The sequence below is a fragment of the Petromyzon marinus genome, chromosome 2 (assembly GCF_048934315.1).
Source record: "Petromyzon marinus isolate PM22_M1 ecotype Great Lakes invasive population chromosome 2, UKy_Petmar_22M1.pri1.0, whole genome shotgun sequence".
Lineage (NCBI taxonomy): Eukaryota > Metazoa > Chordata > Hyperoartia > Petromyzontiformes > Petromyzontidae > Petromyzon > Petromyzon marinus.
In genome coordinates, this window is record NC_133668.1 from 9,510,778 (window position 1) to 9,535,038 (window position 24,261).

Genomic DNA, 24,261 nt, shown 5'->3' on the forward strand with positions numbered 1-24,261 from the left:
ACTCAAACGGTCATCATCAGGTGTGTCGGTTTGCATAAATTTATTTTGAAAACGGCATATTTATTTATATATATAAAAAATAACGTTTGCGTCACGCGCAACGATTGGCAGTTTGCCAGGACTAGTCCATCTATTTTTTGAAAAGAGGAGGGGGGAGACGAAATTTGTTTTTATGTATGCTGTCTGAAAGCCACTGTAAGCGTGAACAATCAATCAAGAACTGAAATGATTTATCAAATCTTTCCAATGATTGCTAAGATAGAATCCATCTTCTCGGTTGAAATTGTCTCTGTGCTTGTATATGTGGATAGCCTCATGAACGAATCTCTCATGGAAGCCAGATGGCTTACAAAGAACCTCCGTCTTGGAAAAGTCAATGGCATGTGAGCCTACTGAATTAGAACAATGATCTGCTACGGCCGAGGTGTTGGTCCTACCGTGTTTAAGGTCTGCTTTATGTTCACGAATGCGGTCCGAGATATGGCGTTTGGTTTCTCCAATGTAACTACTACCACAGAGGCAACTTAGTTTGTAGACACCAGGGTATTGTATGTCCGGAATCACATCTTTTACAGACGGAACCAGATCACGGATTTTATGTAATGTGTTGAAACGGACCTGGATCTTGTGTTTATTCAAGATTTTGGAGATCTTTTTTGTGATCCCAGCAATGTAGGGTAAAGTGATGGTTTTGAAAGGCTCCTCAAGAGGGTTCTTCTTCATGGTTTGAGTGATAGCTTTGCGGATTGTATAGTCGGAGTAACCATTAGCCCTAAGAGCTTGGTGTACGTGCTTGAGTTCACTGCTTATGTGTTCCTGGTCGGATATGCATTGGGCTCTATGATACAGAGTCTTGATGAGAGAATTCTTCTGTGATGGATGGTGGTGGGAATCCGGTTTCAGATAAGCATCCGTATGGGTAGCTTTCCTGTAGACAGAGTGGCTCATTGAACCATCAGGTCTCTTTTTAATTAGGACATCCAAAAAAGGTATCTTGCCATCTATTTCGACTTCCATGGTAAATCTGATGGCTGGGTGTATGGAATTGATGTGGTCGAAGAATTGGTCTAGAGCAGGCCGGCCATGTGGCCAGATGACAAAAGTGTCATCCACGTACCTCTTCCATAAGGTTGGGCGCAGAGTGGCAGTCTGGATGGCGTCAGTCTCAAATTTCTCCATGAAAATGTTAGCTATAACTGGAGAAAGGGGGGAGCCCATTGGGGTGCCCTCAGTTTGTTTGTAGAAAGTTCCATTCCAAGTGAAGTATGTATTGGTTAAACAGTGTCTCACCAGGGGGGGTGCCTCAGTGTTTAGTCCTTGATGAACCAAGTCTTCAATGATTGCAATGGTGTCAGGTACAGGAACCTTGGTGAATAAGGAAACTACATCAAAACTGACAAGCAGGTCGTCTGGGGACAGGGAAATACCCTTGATTGTTGATACCAGGTGAGTAGAATTTTGTACCGCAGAGGTGGTTTTTCCAGTGAAAGGACGCAGGATTTCAGACAAAAAACGAGCTAGTTTGTAGGTGGGGGAGCTGATAGTAGAGACTATGGGACGAAGAGGTGTATCAACTTTATGTATTTTTGGTAAGCCGTATAATCTTGGTGGCCTGGCAGCAGAAGGTTTCAACGAAAACTGTTTAGATTGATCAATTAATGCGGTTGAATCAGAAATTATTTTGTTGGTTTGTGTGACGAGGCTGTTGGTGGGATCTCTTTTTATTTTTGTATAACTACCATCGTCGAGTAATTCTTTAATTTTGTTGTTGTATTCTATTTTATCCATGATAACAGTAGCATTGCCTTTGTCAGCTGAGAGAACTACAATATCATTCCTCTTTTTTAATTTATATAATTCAAAACGCTCATCTTTGCTGAGGTTGCTAGCTGGAATCTTAGCGTTTTTGAGGGTTGCAGCGATTTCAGATCTTGCTACGTCTCTGAGAGCTGAGAGAACTACAATATCATTCCTCTTTTTTAATTTATATAATTCAAAACGCTCATCTTTGCTGAGGTTGCTAGCTGGAATCTTAGCGTTTTTGAGGGTTGCAGCGATTTCAGATCTTGCTACGTCTCTCAGCTGACAAAGGCAATGCTACTGTTATCATGGATAAAATAGAATACAACAACACAATTAAAGAATTACTCGACGATGGTAGTTATACAAAAATAAAAAGAGATCCCACCAACAGCCTCGTCACACAAACCAACGAAATAATTTCTGATTCAACCGCATTAATTGATCAATCTAAACAGTTTTCGTTGAAACCTTCTGCTGCCAGGCCACCAAGATTATACGGCTTACCAAAAATACATAAAGTTGATACACCTCTTCGTCCCATAGTCTCTACTATCAGCTCCCCCACCTACAAACTAGCTCGTTTTTTGTCTGAAATCCTGCGTCCTTTCACTGGAAAGACCACCTCTGCGGTACAAAATTCTACTCACCTGGTATCAACAATCAAGGGTATTTCCCTGTCCCCAGACGACCTGCTTGTCAGTTTTGATGTAGTTTCCTTATTCACCAAGGTTCCTGTACCTGACACCATTGCAATCATTGAAGACTTGGTTCATCAAGGACTAAACACTGAGGTACCCCCCCTGGTGAGACACTGTTTAACCAATACATACTTCACTTGGAATGGAACTTTCTACAAACAAACTGAGGGCACCCCAATGGGCTCCCCCCTTTCTCCAGTTATAGCTAACATTTTCATGGAGAAATTTGAGACTGACGCCATCCAGACTGCCACTCTGCGCCCAACCTTATGGAAGAGGTACGTGGATGACACTTTTGTCATCTGGCCACATGGCCGGCCTGCTCTAGACCAATTCTTCGACCACATCAATTCCATACACCCAGCCATCAGATTTACCATGGAAGTCGAAATAGATGGCAAGATACCTTTTTTGGATGTCCTAATTAAAAAGAGACCTGATGGTTCAATGAGCCACTCTGTCTACAGGAAAGCTACCCATACGGATGCTTATCTGAAACCGGATTCCCACCACCATCCATCACAGAAGAATTCTCTCATCAAGACTCTGTATCATAGAGCCCAATGCATATCCGACCAGGAACACATAAGCAGTGAACTCAAGCACGTACACCAAGCTCTTAGGGCTAATGGTTACTCCGACTATACAATCCGCAAAGCTATCACTCAAACCATGAAGAAGAACCCTCTTGAGGAGCCTTTCAAAACCATCACTTTACCCTACATTGCTGGGATCACAAAAAAGATCTCCAAAATCTTGAATAAACACAAGATCCAGGTCCGTTTCAACACATTACATAAAATCCGTGATCTGGTTCCGTCTGTAAAAGATGTGATTCCGGACATACAATACCCTGGTGTCTACAAACTAAGTCGCCTCTGTGGTAGTAGTTACATTGGAGAAACCAAACGCCATATCTCGGACCGCATTCGTGAACATAAAGCAGACCTTAAACACGGTAGGACCAACACCTCGGCCGTAGCAGATCATTGTTCTAATTCAGTAGGCTCACATGCCATTGACTTTTCCAAGACGGAGGTTCTTTGTAAGCCATCTGGCTTCCATGAGAGATTCGTTCATGAGGCTATCCACATATACAAGCACAGAGACAATTTCAACCGAGAAGATGGATTCTATCTTAGCAATCATTGGAAAGATTTGATAAATCATTTCAGTTCTTGATTGATTGTTCACGCTTACAGTGGCTTTCAGACAGCATACATAAAAACAAATTTCGTCTCCCCCCTCCTCTTTTCAAAAAATAGATGGACTAGTCCTGGCAAACTGCCAATCGTTGCGCGTGACGCAAACGTTATTTTTTATATATATAAATAAATAAATATGCCGTTTTCAAAATAAATTTATGCAAACCGACACACCTGATGATGACCGTTTGAGTTATGGTCGAAACGTCGTGAGAATTTTTTATTGTTTTATATATATTTTGTTATTTTGTTGTTTCTCTTTAACGTGACTTTACCGAAAAAACTAAGAATATGAACATTGATGTAGTTTATATTTTAGTTTTTTATTAGTTTACTATATGGTATTCATTATATAGTGTAGTGTATACCCAGTTACTTTATGTTAATAGCTCAACTTATTGAAGAATATATTGAGTACATTTATTATATTGATGTAGTTTATACTTAGTTTTTTCACATCGGTTTATTGTATGATAGTTGGGTAGTTGCAGTCCTTTAGCGTCCATATACTAAATGCCTCTGTTGATATGTAAACTTTGACTTTAACATAGCTATTTCCATGACCAGTCACATGCTAATCCCTCACGTTAACATCATGCTAATCTCCCAGTTACATGCTAATTTCTGACTTTAACACCCTGCTGATCCAACACTTTATCACAGCTATTTCAATGCTAAATTCTCCTGTTTGATATGTAAACGCCTTTGTCAAGGCGCTTTACCTCTCCCACCTAGCCTAAAAGACGCTGCGAATCTTAGCAGCGTTCATTGAAGCGCCGTCGTCCCGACAGTTCTGTTCCTTCACCTGAAGAAGGCTACTTGTGTTGTGGCCAAAACGTCGTGAGAATTCAATTGTCTTATTTTGTTTTATTGTTTTATTCTCATTCTACGTGACTTTACTGAAAGAACCAAGAAGAAGAACAGTCATACACTTTGAAAGCTCATGATAGATGGCGTGAGTGAATGCGTTGGTGAAAACAAAGGCATTAATGATGATGCTATGCCGATGTGCATATGTGTTGCAATGCATTTTAAAATATATTCTTAATAAAAAGAAACCAATTATTTTATACTACTTTGGTAGTTGCGCATAAGCACAAGGAACATCCTTCATAGCGCACAAAGTATGTACTATAAAGAACGGCCAATGCCACAAACATAGCTTATTATATCTTTTAATTTTAAGGCCACAGTGTTATTTAAAATGTGTATATTTATGTTTTAATAAATCTGGTTTATCGTCATCATCATCAGCCACACTCAATCTACTGCTGCATGAAGGCCTCCCCAAGCCACCGCTATTTCTCGTGGTGCCGCGACATAATAATCCACTTGGCACCTGAGCACGAACTGATTTTATGACTCCACCCGACTAAGTGGATGCCCTCATCTCAGAAGCTTTCCATTCATTGGCTATCTCTCCATTATTTTTCTTTACTATTCTCCATCATCCCTTCCTGTGGGGTGTCCTACCCAATCCTATTTATAGTTGCTTTTTGTATTCCTGGTTCACGACAGGTTATAAACGTTTGTTTCTTTTTCCTGATTTGGCACTGATAATTAGATGTTTTTTCTTATAAAATTGTATATATGAGCCACACTTTTTTCTTTTGATTACACTTGGGTTTTTATTATTTACCGTGATTTTAAAATTTATGTAACAGTAATAGTTTATTGTTATTATGTATTGTCATAATTGTGTAAAATACAAATAGACTTGTTGATTATAGAATTCATGTCTCTGAATTTTTTAATGAGGAAATAAAAAATAATAATATCGGTGTGGTGAATGTTATCGTGATGACTCGTACAATGCCGATGCATGAACTGTTTTAAAAAAAATTGAGCATTCCGTTTTCAGTGTAGACATTACTCAAGGGTGATGCATATACACACACACATTCCTCTTACAGTAATGATTTAGGGCATCACTTAACTACTTAAATGAACTGTTAAATACTAATTCTAGATTTGAAGCTTTCGTGACTGCAAGGATCCATACTCTTTGGTTCTATTCGGATAGAACCAAAGAGTATGTTAAATACTATTTGAATTCTAGGTATTTTAACTTGTGAATTTCTTTACCCCTGTCTCACAAAATCTGTAAGTGATGTACATCAATGTATTTTAAAATGTTATTGTGTTATTAAATTCCCGACATTGGGATAAATACAAGCTCTACTATTGATGTAATTGCTGAAGGAAAGTGTTTCAAAATGTGTGCATTAAAGGCAAATACAATTCTAACACATGGACGCATACAGTATGTGCAAAAAGTATATTACTTTATAACACAATGAATTGCACTGCTAAGGCGATCGAAAAATGATGTGCTTGCTTGTGTTAATGCCAGCAGTGATTTTACTATCCAGCCTTGTTACTGCAGTGTCTCTCCTTGTCCGAGCTGAATATTGTGAAGATGACATCTTCAATGGTATCAGTCCTCTTATAAGATTGGTTTCATGTTCGTGCAGCCAAGTGTATATTGTCAAACGCTGTGCGACGTAGCTTGACGATATTATAGGAACATAAGGCAGTGCCATGGCGTGTGCAAGTCTTCGTGTTGTCCTTGATCCTTCGGCTCACCTTTGAAGTGCACATGAACAAGGTCAACGAAGGCTGCCTTTTTTCATCTCAGAAATATAGCCGGGTTGTGCACCATTCTCTCTCTGTTGGATGGTGAGAAGCTCGTCCACCACACCTTGATTTTCTCTCGCATCGACTTCTCAAGTGCAGTTTTTTTTTCCTGGCACCCCCATAAATCTGTTAAATTGGCTTTAGCACGTGCGGAATTCGAGTTCTCACACGTATGTAAGCAATTTGGGTTCTCACCCGTATGTATACACCTGTTACTGAGCACATCCCCCCCCTACATGTTTACGTCTCTTCACTGGTTGCCAGTCCAGTTTCGGGTGAAGTTCAAAATCCTCCTTACTGATAAGGTATTGAATGATGCCGCTCCTTCATAAATTCACGACCATCTTCATCCCTACGTTCCAGCAAGAGTTCTCCAGTCCTCTGATTTCGGCCTCCTACTGTGCACGCCGAGGTCGAACGTCCACGCGATGGACAACTGGTGCCTTTTGTCGTCCGGCCCCCAGGGCTGTGGAATTCACTTCCATCAGTCATTCGGTGTCTGCCAAGTGTATCAGCTGATTCATATCCTGCGCATCTGTTCTTAAATACCTTTTTCACTTCGACATACTTTCTTTAGCTTTTGGGGGGTTTTTGTGCGGTTTCATTTTATTATTTTATTTTATTACTAGCCTCTGAGTGTTTGGCTTGTATGACGTAATATTACCTTGTAGCAAACGTATACTGCAATGAAAGCTTCGTTTAACATGATGTTGTGCATCTTTTGTTTTAAATCTCTTGTAGGGTCAAGTCTTGTTCAGAAACGGAGAGCGTTTAGGAACGATAGAATTCATGCAGTTTCAAAGTAAGCACTTTTTATATCACGGAAATCAACTTCACAGGAAGCGTACATTTTGGTGATATATCATATCTGTTGAAAATGACTTCAAAACAAGTCAGTCCAGAAGGCAGTTTTTTTTACGAAGTACCAAATATATGTGTTTGATGACTTATATATTTATTGTTTTGCCATTTTTGTGACGCTAAAGCAATTAACAGTTGTTCAGTGACTTAAATGATGTGGCCTTCTCTAATTAACATGTAGATAGTTTTTCACCCAGAATGCCAAAAAGGGCTGTGGCATAGTTAACCCATTTTCATTTCAGTTTAAACACTTGGGATGCGCTTTTCTCATACTGTAGTTAGCATATGGTAATTGGATATGTTTATTAAAAACAACGCGTAAATAAAGCTTAGCAAAATATTTAAAAAAAATATTCAATCTATATCGCATACATACACCTCAAAGCATTGAAATAATTGCAATTCGGGATGTAAGAAACACGCTTATGTATACATTATACACAATATAGGCAATTATAATCATGTAAATTACGTAAATCGAATCCACAGACTAACAGGAATGATGACTTGTGCATGTGGCGTGGTACGTGGTTTGTGGTGTGCGACTCCCACAGGTACCGAGAGGGTAAAGGTCGGTGAGTACAATGCAGTTCCGGACACTCTGGAGCTCATCAACAGCACCATGCGTTTCCAAGGTATGGGCCACCAATAGTGAAACCTCTTGACCACACGCAGTCACTGCCAGGCCCATATTCACGGGTGGGTTGCCCCCCCCCCCACCCCCCACTATGAAGCAGTATCCATTTCTCTCAAGTGAGCCCAGCCAACATCACCCCCCCCCCCGTCTCGTGCCTTCCCCCCTCTCCCTGCCTTGCACTGCACCAGATCCCATCTCTTTCGCCCCCTCGCCCTCTGCTTGTTGCTCCCTGTGCCTACCTACTCCATCTTGGCTGGCCACTTGCCTGGTCTCAGGCTTATTAAGATGTATTTATAGCACGGTCACTTGCCAATCCACTGCTGGAAGGCTGGGTGAAGGCCTCCCCCACACAGCACCAGCCATGAGGGGTGTTTGATTAAACCTCACCATGCTGGTCAGTGCAGCTCTGTCGGTGAAGGGGGTGGATGGGGGTGGTTGATGGGGGTGGGGTGTACAGCACCAGATTAGAACTCACCACTGATGTCAGAGAAAACTGGTGTTTGATTCCGGAGTCTGAGTTCACACTGCAAAGCACCAACCGCTGCGTTGGTAATTTATATTTCCTGACAATGTAGAGCATATTAAGCCACTTGATGTTTTAGGAATCAAAGTAAAACAAATAATTTTATTAATTGCACATAGGTACATGTGTATATTTTTACGTACATTTTAGAACACGAGTGTACATTGGATGGAGCGGTGGTGGTTGGCAGTTACACAGCTTAGGAATCTGAAGCTGTCCTATTGATGCAGCCTAAATAAGAACCTGGTGCAGTGTGCAGTACAACATCATATCTACTGCCTGTCTGAGTGGCTTAGCATGTGTTTATAAGCATGCTTGTTAAGTTTATAATTAGAGTAGTATTTTAGTGGTTAACGCACTCCGCTACAAATCCAGTGACCTCATTTCAATTCCAGGCCACAGCTTATGTCAGTGGCACTTATCTAAACTGGCCCTCTCCTGGTGTGGTGTGTAAACATCAGCACTGGGGAGACAATGGCGGCTGGGATTGATTCTGGCCGCACTACCCTCTCATGTGTCATACTGGCCATAGTAATTTTTCCCAATGCCTCTATCAGCAACACTGAGGATCTTTAATCATATTCTTGGTTCTTTCGGTAAAGTCACGTTGAAAGAACCAAGAATATGAATCACTGCAGTCACGAAAGCTTTAAATCAAAAATGTTTAATCATGTTTGTTTGATTGCTGTGTGGTCAGGTCCAGACCCACCGTGGGACAGGACCATCGTTCAGTCAAAGCTGCGAGAGGTGTATCTACCCCTCTACAGCATCTTGTCTGTACTCACTTGCTTGGGCATGTTCATGGCCTCTGCCTTCCTCTTCTTTAACATCAAGAACCGCAACCAAAAGTTAGTACCGCTAATTTACACCCCTACTCCATTACAGAATCTTTGCGCTCAATCCACTTGCGCTATGTAAATATTTTTTACATGTGTGCCTTTAGCTCATCGATGTGTTTTTGGTTGTATCGTGTGCTGTTTGGCATGATGTTCGACGTGTTAGCAAAACGTCGAACACCGTGCCGAACAGCACGCAGTACAGCCCATCAGAGAGCTATACAGAACAACTGCGATCACCTACGCAGAGGTATGTGTTAGCTTGTAAGTAAAAATAGCGGGGATTTTAGTGGAATAATTCTGTACGCATTTAAATGGATTTAATTTACTGTCAAAACTGTTGAGTAATGAATGGCATTCTAATGACATGCATTTCAATAGCTGTTGGTGCCTCATTGAGTTGATATTGGAGTCATCCATCACTTTCAAGCAGCAGCCACGCGCATGCTGCAAATAAACATCTGAGAAGCTATGAAATTAAATTAAAATTGTATCTAATTTATAATTTGTTGGAAATAATTCAGTGTAGAAAAATGCATAATGTGAAACATATTTTCAGATATGTTTGTGATTTTGTTGCAGGTAATTGTCTCTGCTTCAATGCTTCATTTGTTTACCTTCACTCACTGACATCGATCGTATATTAAGGACAATACTCTTAGCTCATTGCAAAGGATATAATGCCCCCCCCCTCTCTTACCTATATACCTTACCTATATAGCCTCTTGATACAAGCACCCATTTTTCCCACTTCAGCAAATGTTCTTGCTGTGGTTGTTACACCTGATGACGGACGCTTCTCTTGTGCCCGAAACGTCGTGATTTAATTTATTTTATGTTTATACCTACGTGACTTTACCGAAAGAACCAAAGAGTATGGATATAATGTCTGTTTTCTAGTGTAGATTGAGACTGGAAGTGGATCAACTCGCACAACTGATTGCATTTTCATAGTTAGATTAACTGTGGTTGGTTTTGTTTACCTATCTGCTCGGGTGAAGATCACACAGAGAGGAAAAAGTGTCTGCCAAGGCAAAAGCAGAAATTAATCTGGGAGTCCTTAGGACCTAACTAACATGTTTGTCATTATGTCAACAGGCTGATAAAGATGTCAAGTCCCTACATGAACAACCTCATCATCCTGGGTGGAATGCTTTCCTACATGACCATCTTTCTCTTCGGCTTGGATGGGGCTTTGGTGTCCTCAGCAACGTTTGAGAACATCTGCGCTGTAAGTCCCCCATGCGTGGTCATTCTGGGGGGCTCAGAGTTCAGAGCACTGAGCCTGCACATTTGAGATCCTGGGTTCGAATCAATGAACCCATCTATGGTTAAACCAGATTCTTAGGTGGAGCAAGTTTACCAAAGCTCATATGGTATGGAGCTGCTGCCATGTAAATTCCACTCGGCTTAGGAAAGCAAAATTGAGTTTTTCATCAGCAGCAGCACCAGTAGTCTGGAACAGTCTGCCAACTGAAGTCTGCTCAGCTGTGGCAATGGGTGCTTTTTGAGATCGGACTAAAAGGTAAAAAAATTCTTCTATTTTAGTTTCATTTAGTTTAAAATGTATCCGTGGCAACCACGCTTCCTTGTCAACCTTTGGCTGAATATGGCTCTTTACAAATCCTGGATTAATTTATTGAGTTCATGGTGTTAGCCATATGGGTTGCACTGCTCATTATATTTCTGAATGCACTCTTTGTCGAAAGGACAATTGGGATGAATCAGGAACAAAAGACCAAAAACATTCTTTAAAAAGAAAGGTTATTGCTTGAAATGTGAACTCACTGGCAGTTTTCATGATGCTGGGATTTTTTCAGTGTTATTTTTATGTTAATTCATTTTCAATTTACCTCTTGCAATTTATAATTCAGCAAACAGTTTGCATATACAATAGAGGAAAACATTATCACAGAAAACAATTACAGTAAATACTGACTTGGTATTGTAATAATGCTGCTCGAAATGAAATTGTAAAATTCTAATTAAAAAAGATAATAATGAAGCCAGTGCAAACTGTAGTTTGTGCAGAAATCACAAATGGTTCCTAATTACTAAATAACTTCTCTGCATACACGCACAAAGACAAAGATGACACGTATACCTTTAGAATTTTGGAACAAGTATTATTAGCGAGCACCTATTAAGGTAGAAATAGCACTCACTCACCTATAAAGATAAAGATCTACTGTATAGCCTGTGGGGGAAGTGCTGTTAGCGAGCACATATGAAGGCTGGCACGGCACACGAGGGAGTGGGTGACCAGCACCATGGCCAGCCACCTTCGTCTCCCTCGTAGCGATGTTTATACACCGCATCAGGTCCTCATTTGAAGCTGAGTCGACCTAAGGGAAGCCTAGGACCGGTTCAGATAATCCTCACTGATGTTGGTGGCCGTGAGCGGGAATTAAAATCAGGTCACCGGGTTCGTAGGGCAGCGCGCTAACCACTAAACTACCATTCCCCACACCTGCACACACATTTCATGGAGTTGTGGGCTTCGTGAGTGTGTGATGGTGGTTGTGGGTTGCCTAGGTGTATGATGGTTGTAGAGTTATGATTGTGTGTTGGTTGTGAGGGTCTGAGTGTGTGGTGGTCGTGAGGGTCTGAGTGTGTGGTGGTTGTTGAGGGTCTGAGTGTGTGGTGGTTGTTGAGGGTCTGAGTGTGTGGTGGTTGTGATGGTCTGAGTGTGTGGTGGTCGTGAGAGTCTGAGTGTGTGGTGGTTGTGATGGTCTGAGTGTGTGGTGGTTGTGAGAGTCTGAGTGTGTGGTGGTTGTTGAGGGTCTGAGTGTGTGGTGGTTGTGAGGGTCTGAGTGTGTGGTGGTTGTGAGGGTCTGAGTGTGTGGTGGTTGTGAGAGTCTGAGTGTGTGGTGGTTGTGAGAGTCTGATTGTGTGTTGGTTGTGAGGGTCTGAGTGTGTGGTGGTCGTGAGGGTCTGAGTGTGTGGTGGTTGTTGAGGGTCTGAGTGTGTGGTGGTTGTTGAGGGTCTGAGTGTGTGGTGGTTGTGATGGTCTGAGTGTGTGGTGGTTGTGAGAGTCTGAGTGTGTGGTGGTTATGATGGTCTGAGTGTGTGGTGGTTGTGAGAGTCTGAGTGTGTGGTGGTTGTTGAGGGTCTGAGTGTGTGGTGGTTGTGAGGGTCTGAGTGTGTGGTGGTTGTGAGGGTCTGAGTGTGTGGTGGTTGTGATGGTCTGAGTGTGTGGTGGTTGTGAGAGTCTGAGTGTGTGGTGGTTGTTGAGGGTCTGAGTGTGTGGTGGTTGTGAGGGTCTGAGTGTGTGGTGGTTGTGAGAGTCTGAGTGTGTGGTGGTTGTGATGGTCTGAGTGTGTGGTGGTTGTGATGGTCTGAGTGTGTGGTGGTTGTGAGGGTCTGAGTGTGTGGTGGTTGTTGAGGGTCTGAGTGTGTGGTGGTTGTTGATGGTCTGAGTGTGTGGTGGTTGTTGATGGTCTGAGTGTGTGGTGGTTGTTGAGGGTCTGAGTGTGTGGTGGTTGTGAGGGTCTGAGTGTGTGGTGGTTGTGAGAGTCTGAGTGTGTGTTGGTTGTGAGGGTCTGAGTGTGTGGTGGTTGTGATGGTCTGAGTGTGTGGTGGTTGTGATGGTCTGAGTGTGTGGTGGTTGTGAGAGTCTGAGTGTGTGGTGGTTGTTGAGGGTCTGAGTGTGTGTTGGTTGTGAGGGTCTGAGTGTGTGGTGGTTGTGATGGTCTGAGTGTGTGGTGGTTGTGAGAGTCTGAGTGTGTGGTGGTTGTTGAGGGTCTGAGTGTGTGGTGGTTGTGAGGGTCTGAGTGTGTGGTGGTTGTGAGAGTCTGAGTGTGTGGTGGTTGTGAGAGTCTGAGTGTGTGGTGGTTGTTGAGAGTCTGAGTGTGTGTTGGTTGTGAGGGTCTGAGTGTGTGGTGGTTGTGAGGGTCTGAGTGTGTGGTGGTTGTGATGGTCTGAGTGTGTGGTGGTTGTGAGAGTCTGAGTGTGTGGTGGTTGTGAGGGTCTGAGTGTGTGGTGGTTGTTGATGGTCTGATTGTGTGGTGGTTGTTGAGGGTCTGAGTGTGTGGTGGTTGTGAGGGTCTGAGTGTGTGGTGGTTGTGAGAGTCTGAGTGTGTGGTGGTTGTGAGAGTCTGAGTGTGTGGTGGTTGTGAGGGTCTGAGTGTGTGGTGGTTGTGATGGTCTGAGTGTGTGGTGGTTGTGAGGGTCTGAGTGTGTGTTGGTTGTGAGGGTCTGAGTGTGTGGTGGTTGTGAGGGTCTGAGTGTGTGGTGGTTGTGAGAGTCTGAGTGTGTGGTGGTTGTGATGGTCTGAGTGTGTGGTGGTTGTGATGGTCTGAGTGTGTGGTGGTTGTGAGGGTCTGAGTGTGTGGTGGTTGTGAGGGTCTGAGTGTGTGGTGGTTGTTGAGGGTCTGAGTGTGTGGTGGTTGTTGATGGTCTGAGTGTGTGGTGGTTGTTGAGGGTCTGAGTGTGTGGTGGTTGTGAGGGTCTGAGTGTGTGGTGGTTGTTGATGGTCTGAGTGTGTGGTGGTTGTGATGGTCTGAGTGTGTGGTGGTTGTGAGGGTCTGAGTGTGTGGTGGTTGTGAGGGTCTGAGTGTGTGGTGGTTGTTGAGGGTCTGAGTGTGTGGTGGTTGTTGATGGTCTGAGTGTGTGGTGGTTGTTGAGGGTCTGAGTGTGTGGTGGTTGTGAGGGTCTGAGTGTGTGGTGGTTGTGATGGTCTGAGTGTGTGGTGGTTGTTGATGGTCTGAGTGTGTGGTGGTTGTTGATGGTCTGAGTGTGTGGTGGTTGTGAGAGTCTGAGTGTGTGGTGGTTGTTGAGGGTCTGAGTGTGTGGTGGTTGTGAGAGTCTGAGTGTGTGGTGGTTGTGAGAGTCTGAGTGTGTGTTGGTTGTGAGAGTCTGAGTGTGTGGTGGTTGTGAGAGTCTGAGTGTGTGTTGGTTGTGAGAGTCTGAGTGTGTGGTGGTTGTGAGGGTCTGAGTGTGTGGTGGTTGTTGAGAGTCTGAGTGTGTGGTGGTTGTGAGAGTCTGAGTGTGTGGTGGTTGTGATGGTCTGAGTGTGTGGTGGTTGTTGAGGGTCTGAGTGTGTGGTGGTTGTGATGGTCTGAGTGTGTGGTGGTTGTGAGAGTCTGGTTGTGTGGTGGTTGTTGAGAGTCTGAGTGTGTGGTGGTTGTTGAGGGTCTGAGTGTGTGGTGGTTGTGAGGGTCTGAGTGTGTGGTGGTTGTTGAGGGTCTGAGTGTGCGGTGGTTGTGAGAGTCTGAGTGTGTGGTGGTTGTGAGAGTCTGAGTGTGTGGTGGTTGTGATGGTCTGAGTGTGGTGGTTGTTGAGGGTCTGAGTGTGTGGTGGTTGTTGAGAGTCTGAGTGTGTGGTGGTTGTTGAGGGTCTGAGTGTGTTGGTTGTTGAGGGTCTGAGTGTGTGGTGGTTGTGAGAGTCTGAGTGTGTGGTGGTTGTTGAGGGTCTGAGTGTGTTGGTTGTTGAGAGTCTGAGTGTGTGGTGGTTGTGAGGGTCTGAGTGTGTGTTGGTTGTTGAGGGTCTGAGTGTGTGGTGGTTGTGAGAGTCTGAGTGTGTTGTGGTTGTGAGAGTCTGAGTGTGTGGTGGTTGTGATGGTCTGAGTGTGGTGGTTGTTGAGGGTCTGAGTGTGTGGTGGTTGTTGAGAGTCTGAGTGTGTGGTGGTTGTTGAGGGTCTGAGTGTGTTGGTTGTTGAGGGTCTGAGTGTGTGGTGGTTGTGAGAGTCTGAGTGTGTGGTGGTTGTTGAGGGTCTGAGTGTGTTGGTTGTTGAGAGTCTGAGTGTGTGGTGGTTGTGATGGTCTGAGTGTGTGTTGGTTGTGAGAGTCTGAGTGTGTTGGTTGTTGAGGGTCTGAGTGTGTGGTGGTTGTGAGGGTCTGAGTGTGTGTTGGTTGTGAGAGTCTGAGTGTGTGGTGGTTGTTGATGGTCTGAGTGTGTGGTGGTTGTTGATGGTCTGAGTGTGTGGTGGTTGTGAGAGTCTGAGTGTGTGGTGGTTGTGAGAGTCTGAGTGTGTGTTGGTTGTGAGAGTCTGAGTGTGTGGTGGTTGTGAGGGTCTGAGTGTGTGGTGGTTGTTGAGAGTCTGAGTGTGTGGTGGTTGTGAGGGTCTGAGTGTGTGTTGATTGTTGAGGGTCTGAGTGTGTGTTGGTTGTTGAGAGTCTGAGTGTGTGGTGGTTGTTGAGGGTCTGAGTGTGTGGTGGTTGTGAGAGTCTGAGTGTGTGGTGGTTGTTGAGGGTCTGAGTGTGTGGTGGTTGTGAGAGTCTGAGTGTGTGGTGGTTGTTGAGGGCCTGAGTCTGTGGTGGTTGTGAGAGTCTGAGTGTGTGGTGGTTGTGATGGTCTGAGTGTGGTGGTTGTTGAGGGTCTGAGTGTGTGGTGGTTTTTGAGAGTCTGAGTGTGTGGTGGTTGTTGAGGGTCTGAGTGTGTGGTGGTTGTTGAGGGTCTGAGTGTGTTGGTTGTTGAGAGTCTGAGTGTGTGGTGGTTGTTGAGAGTCTGAGTGTGTGGTGGTTGTTGAGGGTCTGAGTGTGTTGGTTGTTGAGGGTCTGAGTGTGTGGTGGTTGTGAGAGTCTGAGTGTGTGGTGGTTGTTGAGGGTCTGAGTGTGTGTGGTGGTTGTGAGAGTCTGAGTGAGTGGTGGTTGTGAGAGTCTGAGTGTGTGTTGGTTGTGAGGGTCTGAGTGTGTGGTGGTTGTTGAGGGTCTGAGTGTGTGGTGGTTGTGATGGTCTGAGTGTGTGTTGGTTGTGAGGGTCTGAGTGTGTGGTGGTTGTTGAGGGTCTGAGTGTGTGGTGGTTGTGAGAGTCTGAGTGTGTGGTGGTTGTTGAGGGTCTGAGTGTGTGTTGGTTGTGAGGGTCTGAGTGTGTGGTGGTTGTTGAGAGTCTGAGTGTGTTGTGGTTGTGAGAGTCTGAGTGTGTGTTGGTTGTGAGGGTCTGAGTGTGTGGTGGTTGTTGAGGATCTGAGTGTGTGGTGGTTGTGATGGTCTGAGTGTGTGGTGGTTGTGAGAGTCTGAGTGTGTGGTGGTTGTTGAGAGTCTGAGTGTGTGGTGGTTGTTGAGGGTCTGAGTGTGTGGTGGTTGTTGAGGGTCTGAGTGTGTGGTGGTTGTGATGGTCTGAGTGTGTGTTGGTTGTGAGAGTCTGAGTGTGTGGTGGTTGTGAGGGTCTGAGTGTGTGGTGGTTGTGAGAGTCTGAGTGTGTGGTGGTTGTTGAGAGTCTGAGTGTGTGGTGGTTGTGAGAGTCTGAGTGTGTGGTGGTTGTGATGGTCTGAGTGTGTGGTGGTTGTGAGAGTCTGAGTGTGTGGTGGTTGTGAGAGTCTGAGTGTGTGGTGGTTGTTGAGGGTCTGAGTGTGTGGTGGTTGTTGAGAGTCTGAGTGTGTGGTGGTTGTTGAGGGTCTGAGTGTGTGGTGGTTGTGATGGTCTGAGTGTGTGTTGGTTGTGAGAGTCTGAGTGTGTGGTGGTTGTGAGGATCTGAGTGTGTGGTGGTTGTGAGAGTCTGAGTGTGTGGTGGTTGTTGAGAGTCTGAGTGTGTGGTGGTTGTGAGAGTCTGAGTGTGTGGTGGTTGTTGAGGGTCTGAGTGTTTGGTGGTTGTTGAGGGTCTGAGTTATGCTTGTGTTGGGGTGACGTGTCTCTCTGTTACAGCTACGCACGTGGACACTCGCCGTGGGTTACACCACCGCCTTTGGGGCCATGTTTGCCAAGACTTGGAGAGTTCATGCCATTTTTAAGAATGTCAAGATGAAGAAAAAGGTGAATACTAAAACGATTTAATTTTTCCTGTTGAAGTTTCAGGGGAGATTATTTTGAATCACTTACAGATTGTGAAGGGGAGTTCAGTTCAGTTCATTTTTCAGTTCATTTATTTTGGTATAGCCCTGTGAGCCATTCGGCTCTTGAATCGGGTGCAACCACAACAAACAAAAACACGAACAAGAAAACATCTTAAAGTGACGAGATTACAGTAGTTCACAGTTTCTGTTTATCATGGAAACTGCACGTGCGTATTTGTGGTACACATTCCTGCGGAGGGAGCTGGGAGGAACGTTGGGTTGCTCGGTCAATGGTCAGGGTCAACGGCGGTGTGGTGTATTCCACAAATATGCCCGACTGTGAGGGCGGGCACAAGCCGGCGTGAGTAGGTGAAACGTTGAGTTTTATAAGGGCACTACGGGGTGACCAGCCACTCCCCACCCAGCCCCACCCCTCCCACCCCCCACCCAGCCCCACCCTCCCCACCCAGCCCCTCCCCACCCTCCCCACCCAACCCCTCCCCACCCTCCCCTCCCCATCCAGCCCCCACCCTCCCTACCCAGCCCCTCCCTCCCCACCCAGCCCCTCCCCTCTCCACCCAGCCCCACCCCTCCCACTTTTTGATGCACGACGGACGGACACAATAATCCCCTGTGGGCTGCTGGTGTAACCAGGAGGTTCCTACCAGTATAATATTTTCTTGAATATCAACTCAGCATCCAATCTATCATTTGTATCATATTTTATTATATAACGTACATTTCCTTCATGCATACTTCCAAATAAATTAAGAATATGGTCTAAACATTACGCATCTTTTGTATTTGTGCAATGTATCCATGTCTCAGGCAGCTAAGGGCACCCTTTAAAACAAAAGTGAGGAACATAATGAGGAAATATTTCATTAATTGCCTACATGAATTATTAATATTTCCCTCTTTACTGCTATGTTGTCCAACTGGAAATTATATCAAAGTAGATAGGTATCTTGAAATACAATCTTCTATATATATAAGTCATTGTGTGTGGGTTTGTGTGTGGGTTTGTGTGTGGTCTCGTGCTTAGCTCTCCAACGGTGGGGTTTACGAATAAATAAAATAGCCAGGCACCACGCTGTAAGCCCCGTGGTGAGCAAGCACTATTTCTTTTTTTTCACATCCGTCAGCTTTAAATTAGTTTAATTAGCGATTTACTGAGATTTTTGAGCGGCAGCTTTATTTATTTATGACGCGTGCACGACCATACCAACTCACGCGCCTTTGGTGGGGAGGATGACTCATGCCAAGTCACACGCCTTCAGTGATAGTGAGAGTCGCGTTAAAAATCCTATAAAAATACACAAAACGCTCAGGTAGATTATTCACTGTCTCATGTCCCCCCCACCACGATGCATGCAGTTATTACTACTATACAGTCGGTAGATGCTACCACTATAGGACGTAGATGTTACTCCAGAGCGGCCGGGGCAGGGGTAGCAGCCCAGCCCCAGACTGCCAAGGTGCCACCTCGGTCGGCTGGACTGTCTAGGCGAGGCCGGAGGCTTTGCACGGGACTAGACCTCACCACGCCACTCTGTCAGGTGAGTACCTTGTGCTATAGAGTCGATAAATACTGCTATAGAGTCAGCATGTACTACTGTAGTGATAGCAGGTACCAGCACAGTCGGTATGCACTGCTGTAATCATAGCATGTACCACCGCAGTCAGTATGCACTGCTGTAATCATAGCAGGTACGAACACAGTCGGTATGCACTGCTGGAATCATAGCAGGTACCACCACACGGGACTAGGCCTCACCACGATACTCTGTCAGGTGAGTACTATGCGCTATAGAGTCGATAAATACTGCTATAGAGTCAGCATGAACTACTGTAGTGATAGCAGGTACCACCACAGTATGCACTGCTGTAATCATAGCAAGTACCACCACAGTATGCACTGCTGCAGTGAAAGCAGGTGCCACCACAGTATGCACTGCTGTAATTATAGCAGGTGCCACCACAGTATGCACTGCTGTAATCATAGCAGGTACTACCACAGTATGCACTGCTGTCGTCATAGCAGGTATCACCACAGTCAATACACACTGTTGTTACATTTTTAAGAGTAGTTTTGAAATATTTTTAGAACCCGGGCAACGCCGGGTACTTCCTGCTAGTAGATTATAATTGTTAACATAGGAATTTGTGTATATTTTTTATTATTATTTTGTTTATTCAAATATGTTTTCAACATTCAGAATAGTATATTATTTTTTAATCACGGTTGCTGAGCTCAATCCCACAGGCCTAAACGTGTCAAGCGGCCAGCAACAAACTGCACTTTTATTGAGCAAGATTTTAAGAACTTGGGAAAAAGGAGACGATTGAAGGAGATTCCAGAGTTGAACCAAATAACGAAACAAGAGAGAAGTGTGTTGACCTGCAGTGTGGTGGCAAGCCAGCGTGTCAGACGTTTTGCAGTAGCTGAGTATATTTAATCGGGTTGCTCTGCAATATCCCGTGTGTACGCGGTGCTGCAGCGGCGTCGCTGACAGCCCTGATTGAGCTGAGTCGCTGAGCGCAGCGATGAGTTAGGAATTGAGAAGAACTGGCAGTGCTTGTGGTGCTTCTTCATTCATTGTTATGCTGTCTCGCAAACTAAATGCATGCAGGGATTATAATAGAAATCCCTAAGCTTTGCACCACCGGCATGCATTGGACTATAGACAGAACCAAGATGCTTACATGCTTGTCAATTAGAAGTGCGATGTATAAAGAGTCATCGCTTGAAATGACTTGCAGCTGTTCACCAGCTTCATTAGTGTGCTATACACGAAAAAAGATTGGATAGCGCTTGGTGGTTTAGCTGCCACCTTGCATATACACAGGCGCTGTCAACTACCGCGCTGGGCTATGTCGTTAGCAAAGGGCGGTGCAGCAAAATCTATTGTTTTATAGTACAGTATTTCTATGCTCCGATGTGTATGCCCCCTGCCCACCACCCCACTTCAGCTACCCCACTGACCAGAGGTACAGTAGGCAGGAGCCAGTTTATGGAAGATCGTGAAAACTAAACTCAAATGTTTTATTTTACCAGGTGAGAAATACAAGGACATCACAGTATATATAGATATTTTAGATCAACCAGAGGGTGTGATATGTTATCTAAACATATGACGTTTTCTGTTTTAATTATTCAAATAAACATTACTTTCCAATTATGTGGCGAGCATGTGAAGAGCAAAATCACTTTGTATTTATTTCACTGTGTGACAGGACGGCACACATCTGCCAGAACTCGCTTCGGTCACTCACTCATTAATTCATCCTAATTCAGCAAATGTCCTCCGTTTGACCATAAATGTCACTCAAAAGGCCATTAATCCCATTAAAATGTCCTATGAGTTATATCACTTCCTTAATTCTAACACAAGTGGGGAATGACATACAAGTACTTGCAAATGGCATGTGACATTAAGGTGAACAACTAGACACCAAAACCTTTTCATATTACTATATAATAGATTGTAGCATTATGAATCCTTTCATAATGTTCGAATTATGAAGTGGTAAATTATAACATGCAGTCTTCCAGGTTAAGCTCACCAGGTTAGGCTAACCTGGAAGACTACACTTGAAATATAAGTGGTAGTAGTACCTACATGCTAAATTGTTATAATTGGAGTTAATAATTTACAGCCCTTTGCCAATCTACTGATGGATGAAGGCATTCCCACAATGTGTTAGTCATGAGGTTTGTTTGACCATATCTTACAACACAGCACGGTGCAGTTTCGTTGAAGGGGCTGTCCAAGACTGGTTCAGATATAATTTGCTTTGCTGTGGCTGGGAATCGAACTCATGTTGCTAAATGTATAGCACAATGCGCCAACCATCGCAGCATCGCTCAACCCCCCTCTCTATAATCCAATAAATGTATTGAAGCAATACAGACACATTGCAGTCTTGTTTTTAAAAACGGCATGATGGTATTTAAGATTAGTTAGCCTTTTTAAAACGCACTTATCAAAATATAAGGCCATGCCTGTAATAAATATCTTTCACACATGTCTTGTATACATCTAAAGCCAACCACTTTTGCCATGGGGCAACTACTCAGCAGTTGGTGGTGTATTTTTCTCTCTCTGCCTATTGCATGTGTAGTGGGTTCTACGGAGGCACACATTTGAACTTGGAGGCAACATTTATTCTCACACCCCAACAGGATAACTACATAAACGTACAACTGGTTAACTAGACCACAACGGTTAACTACATAACCGGGTCAGTCAGTAATAGTCTGCTTGACCCACGATGCCGAGCGAAGACTGAAGATCGAAGAGACGTAGCACCGAGGGTTGATTCCAGAGAACAGCCGCGATCGCTCTCGGGACTTCCCCTTTATGCTCCCGAGCGTGGCCTCGCTCCGCCCTCGGCCGCGCCCCCTTCTGGATTTTGCCAGAAGGATTTCGTCCAAGCATCACGTGTCCCTCGAGCCCCCTTTTGGGCCCCCTTGCTACCCTGCTCTGGTCATGTGCCTTCTCGGGTTCACCCAGACTGCCATGTCCTCACTTGCCCTCTCTCAGACCATCACCAGAACTATGCCCCCTAGGGCCCGCTTGCATGCCATACCCATTCTGGTTGCACAGAGTGGCTCAAGACGTACAGCTCCACTCTTGTGACAGCTGGCGCTAACCACCATAGTGACTCCATTTACGTCACTACACATGGATATACATATACAATGTGCTCTAAACATGTTAATGTTTTAAACATGTTAATGAGAGGAGAGCGAATCACGTTAACATATTTTTTTACGTTAAAACCCTCACATGCTGCCAACTTTAGAATATCGTTGCTTCTAGTTCTCTCTATATAGAAATGAGTTAATTATATCACTGGCGGCTTAGGGCCACCAATTGAGATGAACACCACCTTTTATTCGGTGCCTAAGTCCCATGATTGCATAGGGTCGGTTGCTCGAATTTTATTTCTCTAGTCGCATCCAATACCCTCACATAACATTCTACTCCATCCTTCCATCTCAACCTCCGTCTTCCTCTACTCATTCTGCCCTGCACTGGTGACATGTCCATATACCTACTCAATGCATCTTATTTGCCTCTTCTCAACACGTCCAAAATATCTAAGTCTAGCCTTCCTGACATTCTCAAGAATATTAGTAACCTCTGCTGAAGCTTTAACTACTTAATTCTTTCTACTTTCCCTGAGACATATTTCCAACATCCACCTTATAATTATCATCCCTCTCCTTTAAAGCTCTCTTTTAATATTATTTGTAAAGATATACATTTCATGTTAATTTAATTAGGGATCCATTTTGAAATTGTGTGCATTATATATCTTATTGGTATCTCCTATTTAATAGCATTATATTTTTTATCCACAATTGTATATACTTATGAAGTATGTTATTGTATGAACATTGCAATCATTATCTTGCATTTGATTTTAATTGTTCAATGTAAGATTTATATTTACTCATTCAGAAGCTGGCAGAAAGGTAGTGTCCACTCATACATTTTTGACTAAAAAAGGCCAATCTGTCCATCAAACAATTTTGTGTTTTAATCACTGAAAATCAGTGGAAGACTATAGTTATTGAGTAGGCAGCCAGTGTAACTGCAATAAAGGCCAAAAGCCAGAGCGGCCCAGGTAGCAGGCTACAAAAAGGGGGTGAAATTGCACAGTGGGCACTATTTATTTCCCATGCCAACCACACTGTGCCACTGAATTAAGTTCCTTGTATTTGGAATAACGATGATTATTATTATAAGAATGTTTACGAAAGATTTCCCCTATCCTCCATTTATAACAGATGCGATTACAGTATTGACTTTACAGCGTAGTGCGTTAAACTCCATTGCACACAGATAATCAAGGATCAGAAGCTATTTGGAATTGTGGGCGGGATGCTGCTCATCGACTTGGTGATCCTCATCTCCTGGCAGGTGCTGGACCCACTCAAGCGCATTGTGGAGATATACCCTCGAGAGGTGAGGATCGTGTTCCCAACACTCTGTCACCTGCCGCAGCGTCCCTGCGGTGATGTGTAAACCAAGTGTAAGCGGTGCGCTCACCCTGCACCCTCTTGCTCTGAGCTCTTGAACGATGTTTAAGTTCGGCGAAACGAATCGACAGTCACGAGTGGGGTTTGTATTTTTTTCAAAGGGAGCAAGTGCGTTTCTGTGAGTGTTTGGTGCTTGTGTCTGCTGAGTAGAGGATACTATGCACTTAACCGTGGTCGACTAAAACAAATGGAAGTGTTCACCTTCAGTAAGTGCACAATGATTGCGTCATCTTTGCGTGGCATTATACAATCAGCGAGGGCCAGACATGGCCATTATTATCAAGACAACACGAATTCTAGACAAGTTGTAGTCAAACCTTTGCTTTTAACAGCACAGCATTCAATAACAATCACTAGGCCACCAGCGGTGTAGCAGTGGTTGCCCTTTAATTGCTGAAACTAATTGTTGACATTGTGGTCGTGTGTGCACACAGCCCAATTGGTGTATAATAGTGATGCAATTTTGCCATTATTTGGGTGCATTGAGACTTAAGCTGGGATGGACATTGCCTTGAAAGGGTTTGACATTATGTGACTGGACAGTAGTCACTAAGGTTCAAACTAAAGTAACATCTTGTCATGTTCCATCTCGCTGACGGCCAACGCACATTCTCAAGAGCTCATGAAATGCTTACCAGAGCAGTGTCGGTGTCTGGCCGCTTGCTATTAATGGGACTCATTTATTTGTTGTTGTGCCATTTTCGCTGGACAATTGTTGCTCCTGTCCAGTAGTGGCCTCCAAAGTCTTTGGAGATGCCTTCTCTTCATACTGTCTTCTGCTTATATTTACCTATCTCATAATCCAGTCGTTTTCACGAGTTTTCCCTTTCCATTTACCATTAATGTAATTTTCTTTAACATAGTGATCCCAGTTCTGCTTTAATTTAGTTAGACTTGTGAGACAAACGATTACAGGTTAAATATTATGATTTTTGATTTAAAGCTTTCGTGACTGCAGTAATTCATATTCTTAGCTCTTTCGGTAAAGTCACGTTGAAGGGAAGCAATAAAATAATAAAATATATATAAAACAATAAAAATTCTCACGACGTTTCGACCATAACACAAACGGTTGTCATCAATGCAAACCGAAACACCTGATGACGACCGTTTGTGTTATGGTCGAAACGTCGTGAGAATTTGTATTGTTTTATATATATTTTATTATTTTATTGTTTCCCTTAAACGTGACTTTACCGAAAGAGCTAAGAATATGAAATATTATGATGTTGAGAATGATATACACATTTTGTATGTGTTTTGTTTCCACGTGGAAAAATGTAAGCACAATTGAATTG

General features: G+C 43.8%; 1 protein-coding gene across 8 annotated transcripts in view; it reads left to right on the plus strand.

Annotated features, from left to right (window-relative positions):
- Positions 1-24,261, plus strand: part of LOC116948019 (gamma-aminobutyric acid type B receptor subunit 2) — a 161,116-nt gene that overhangs the window by 69,680 nt on the left and 67,175 nt on the right. For all 8 annotated transcript variants that reach the window (XM_032964323.2, XM_032964330.2, XM_032964321.2 and 5 more), the window contains 6 exons: positions 7,085-7,145; positions 7,759-7,839; positions 9,062-9,212; positions 10,299-10,431; positions 16,784-16,891; positions 22,767-22,889. In XM_032964323.2, the coding sequence (XP_032820214.1) occupies positions 7,085-7,145; positions 7,759-7,839; positions 9,062-9,212; positions 10,299-10,431; positions 16,784-16,891; positions 22,767-22,889 (657 nt within the window). The remainder of the gene's footprint in view (positions 1-7,084; positions 7,146-7,758; positions 7,840-9,061; positions 9,213-10,298; positions 10,432-16,783; positions 16,892-22,766; positions 22,890-24,261) is intronic.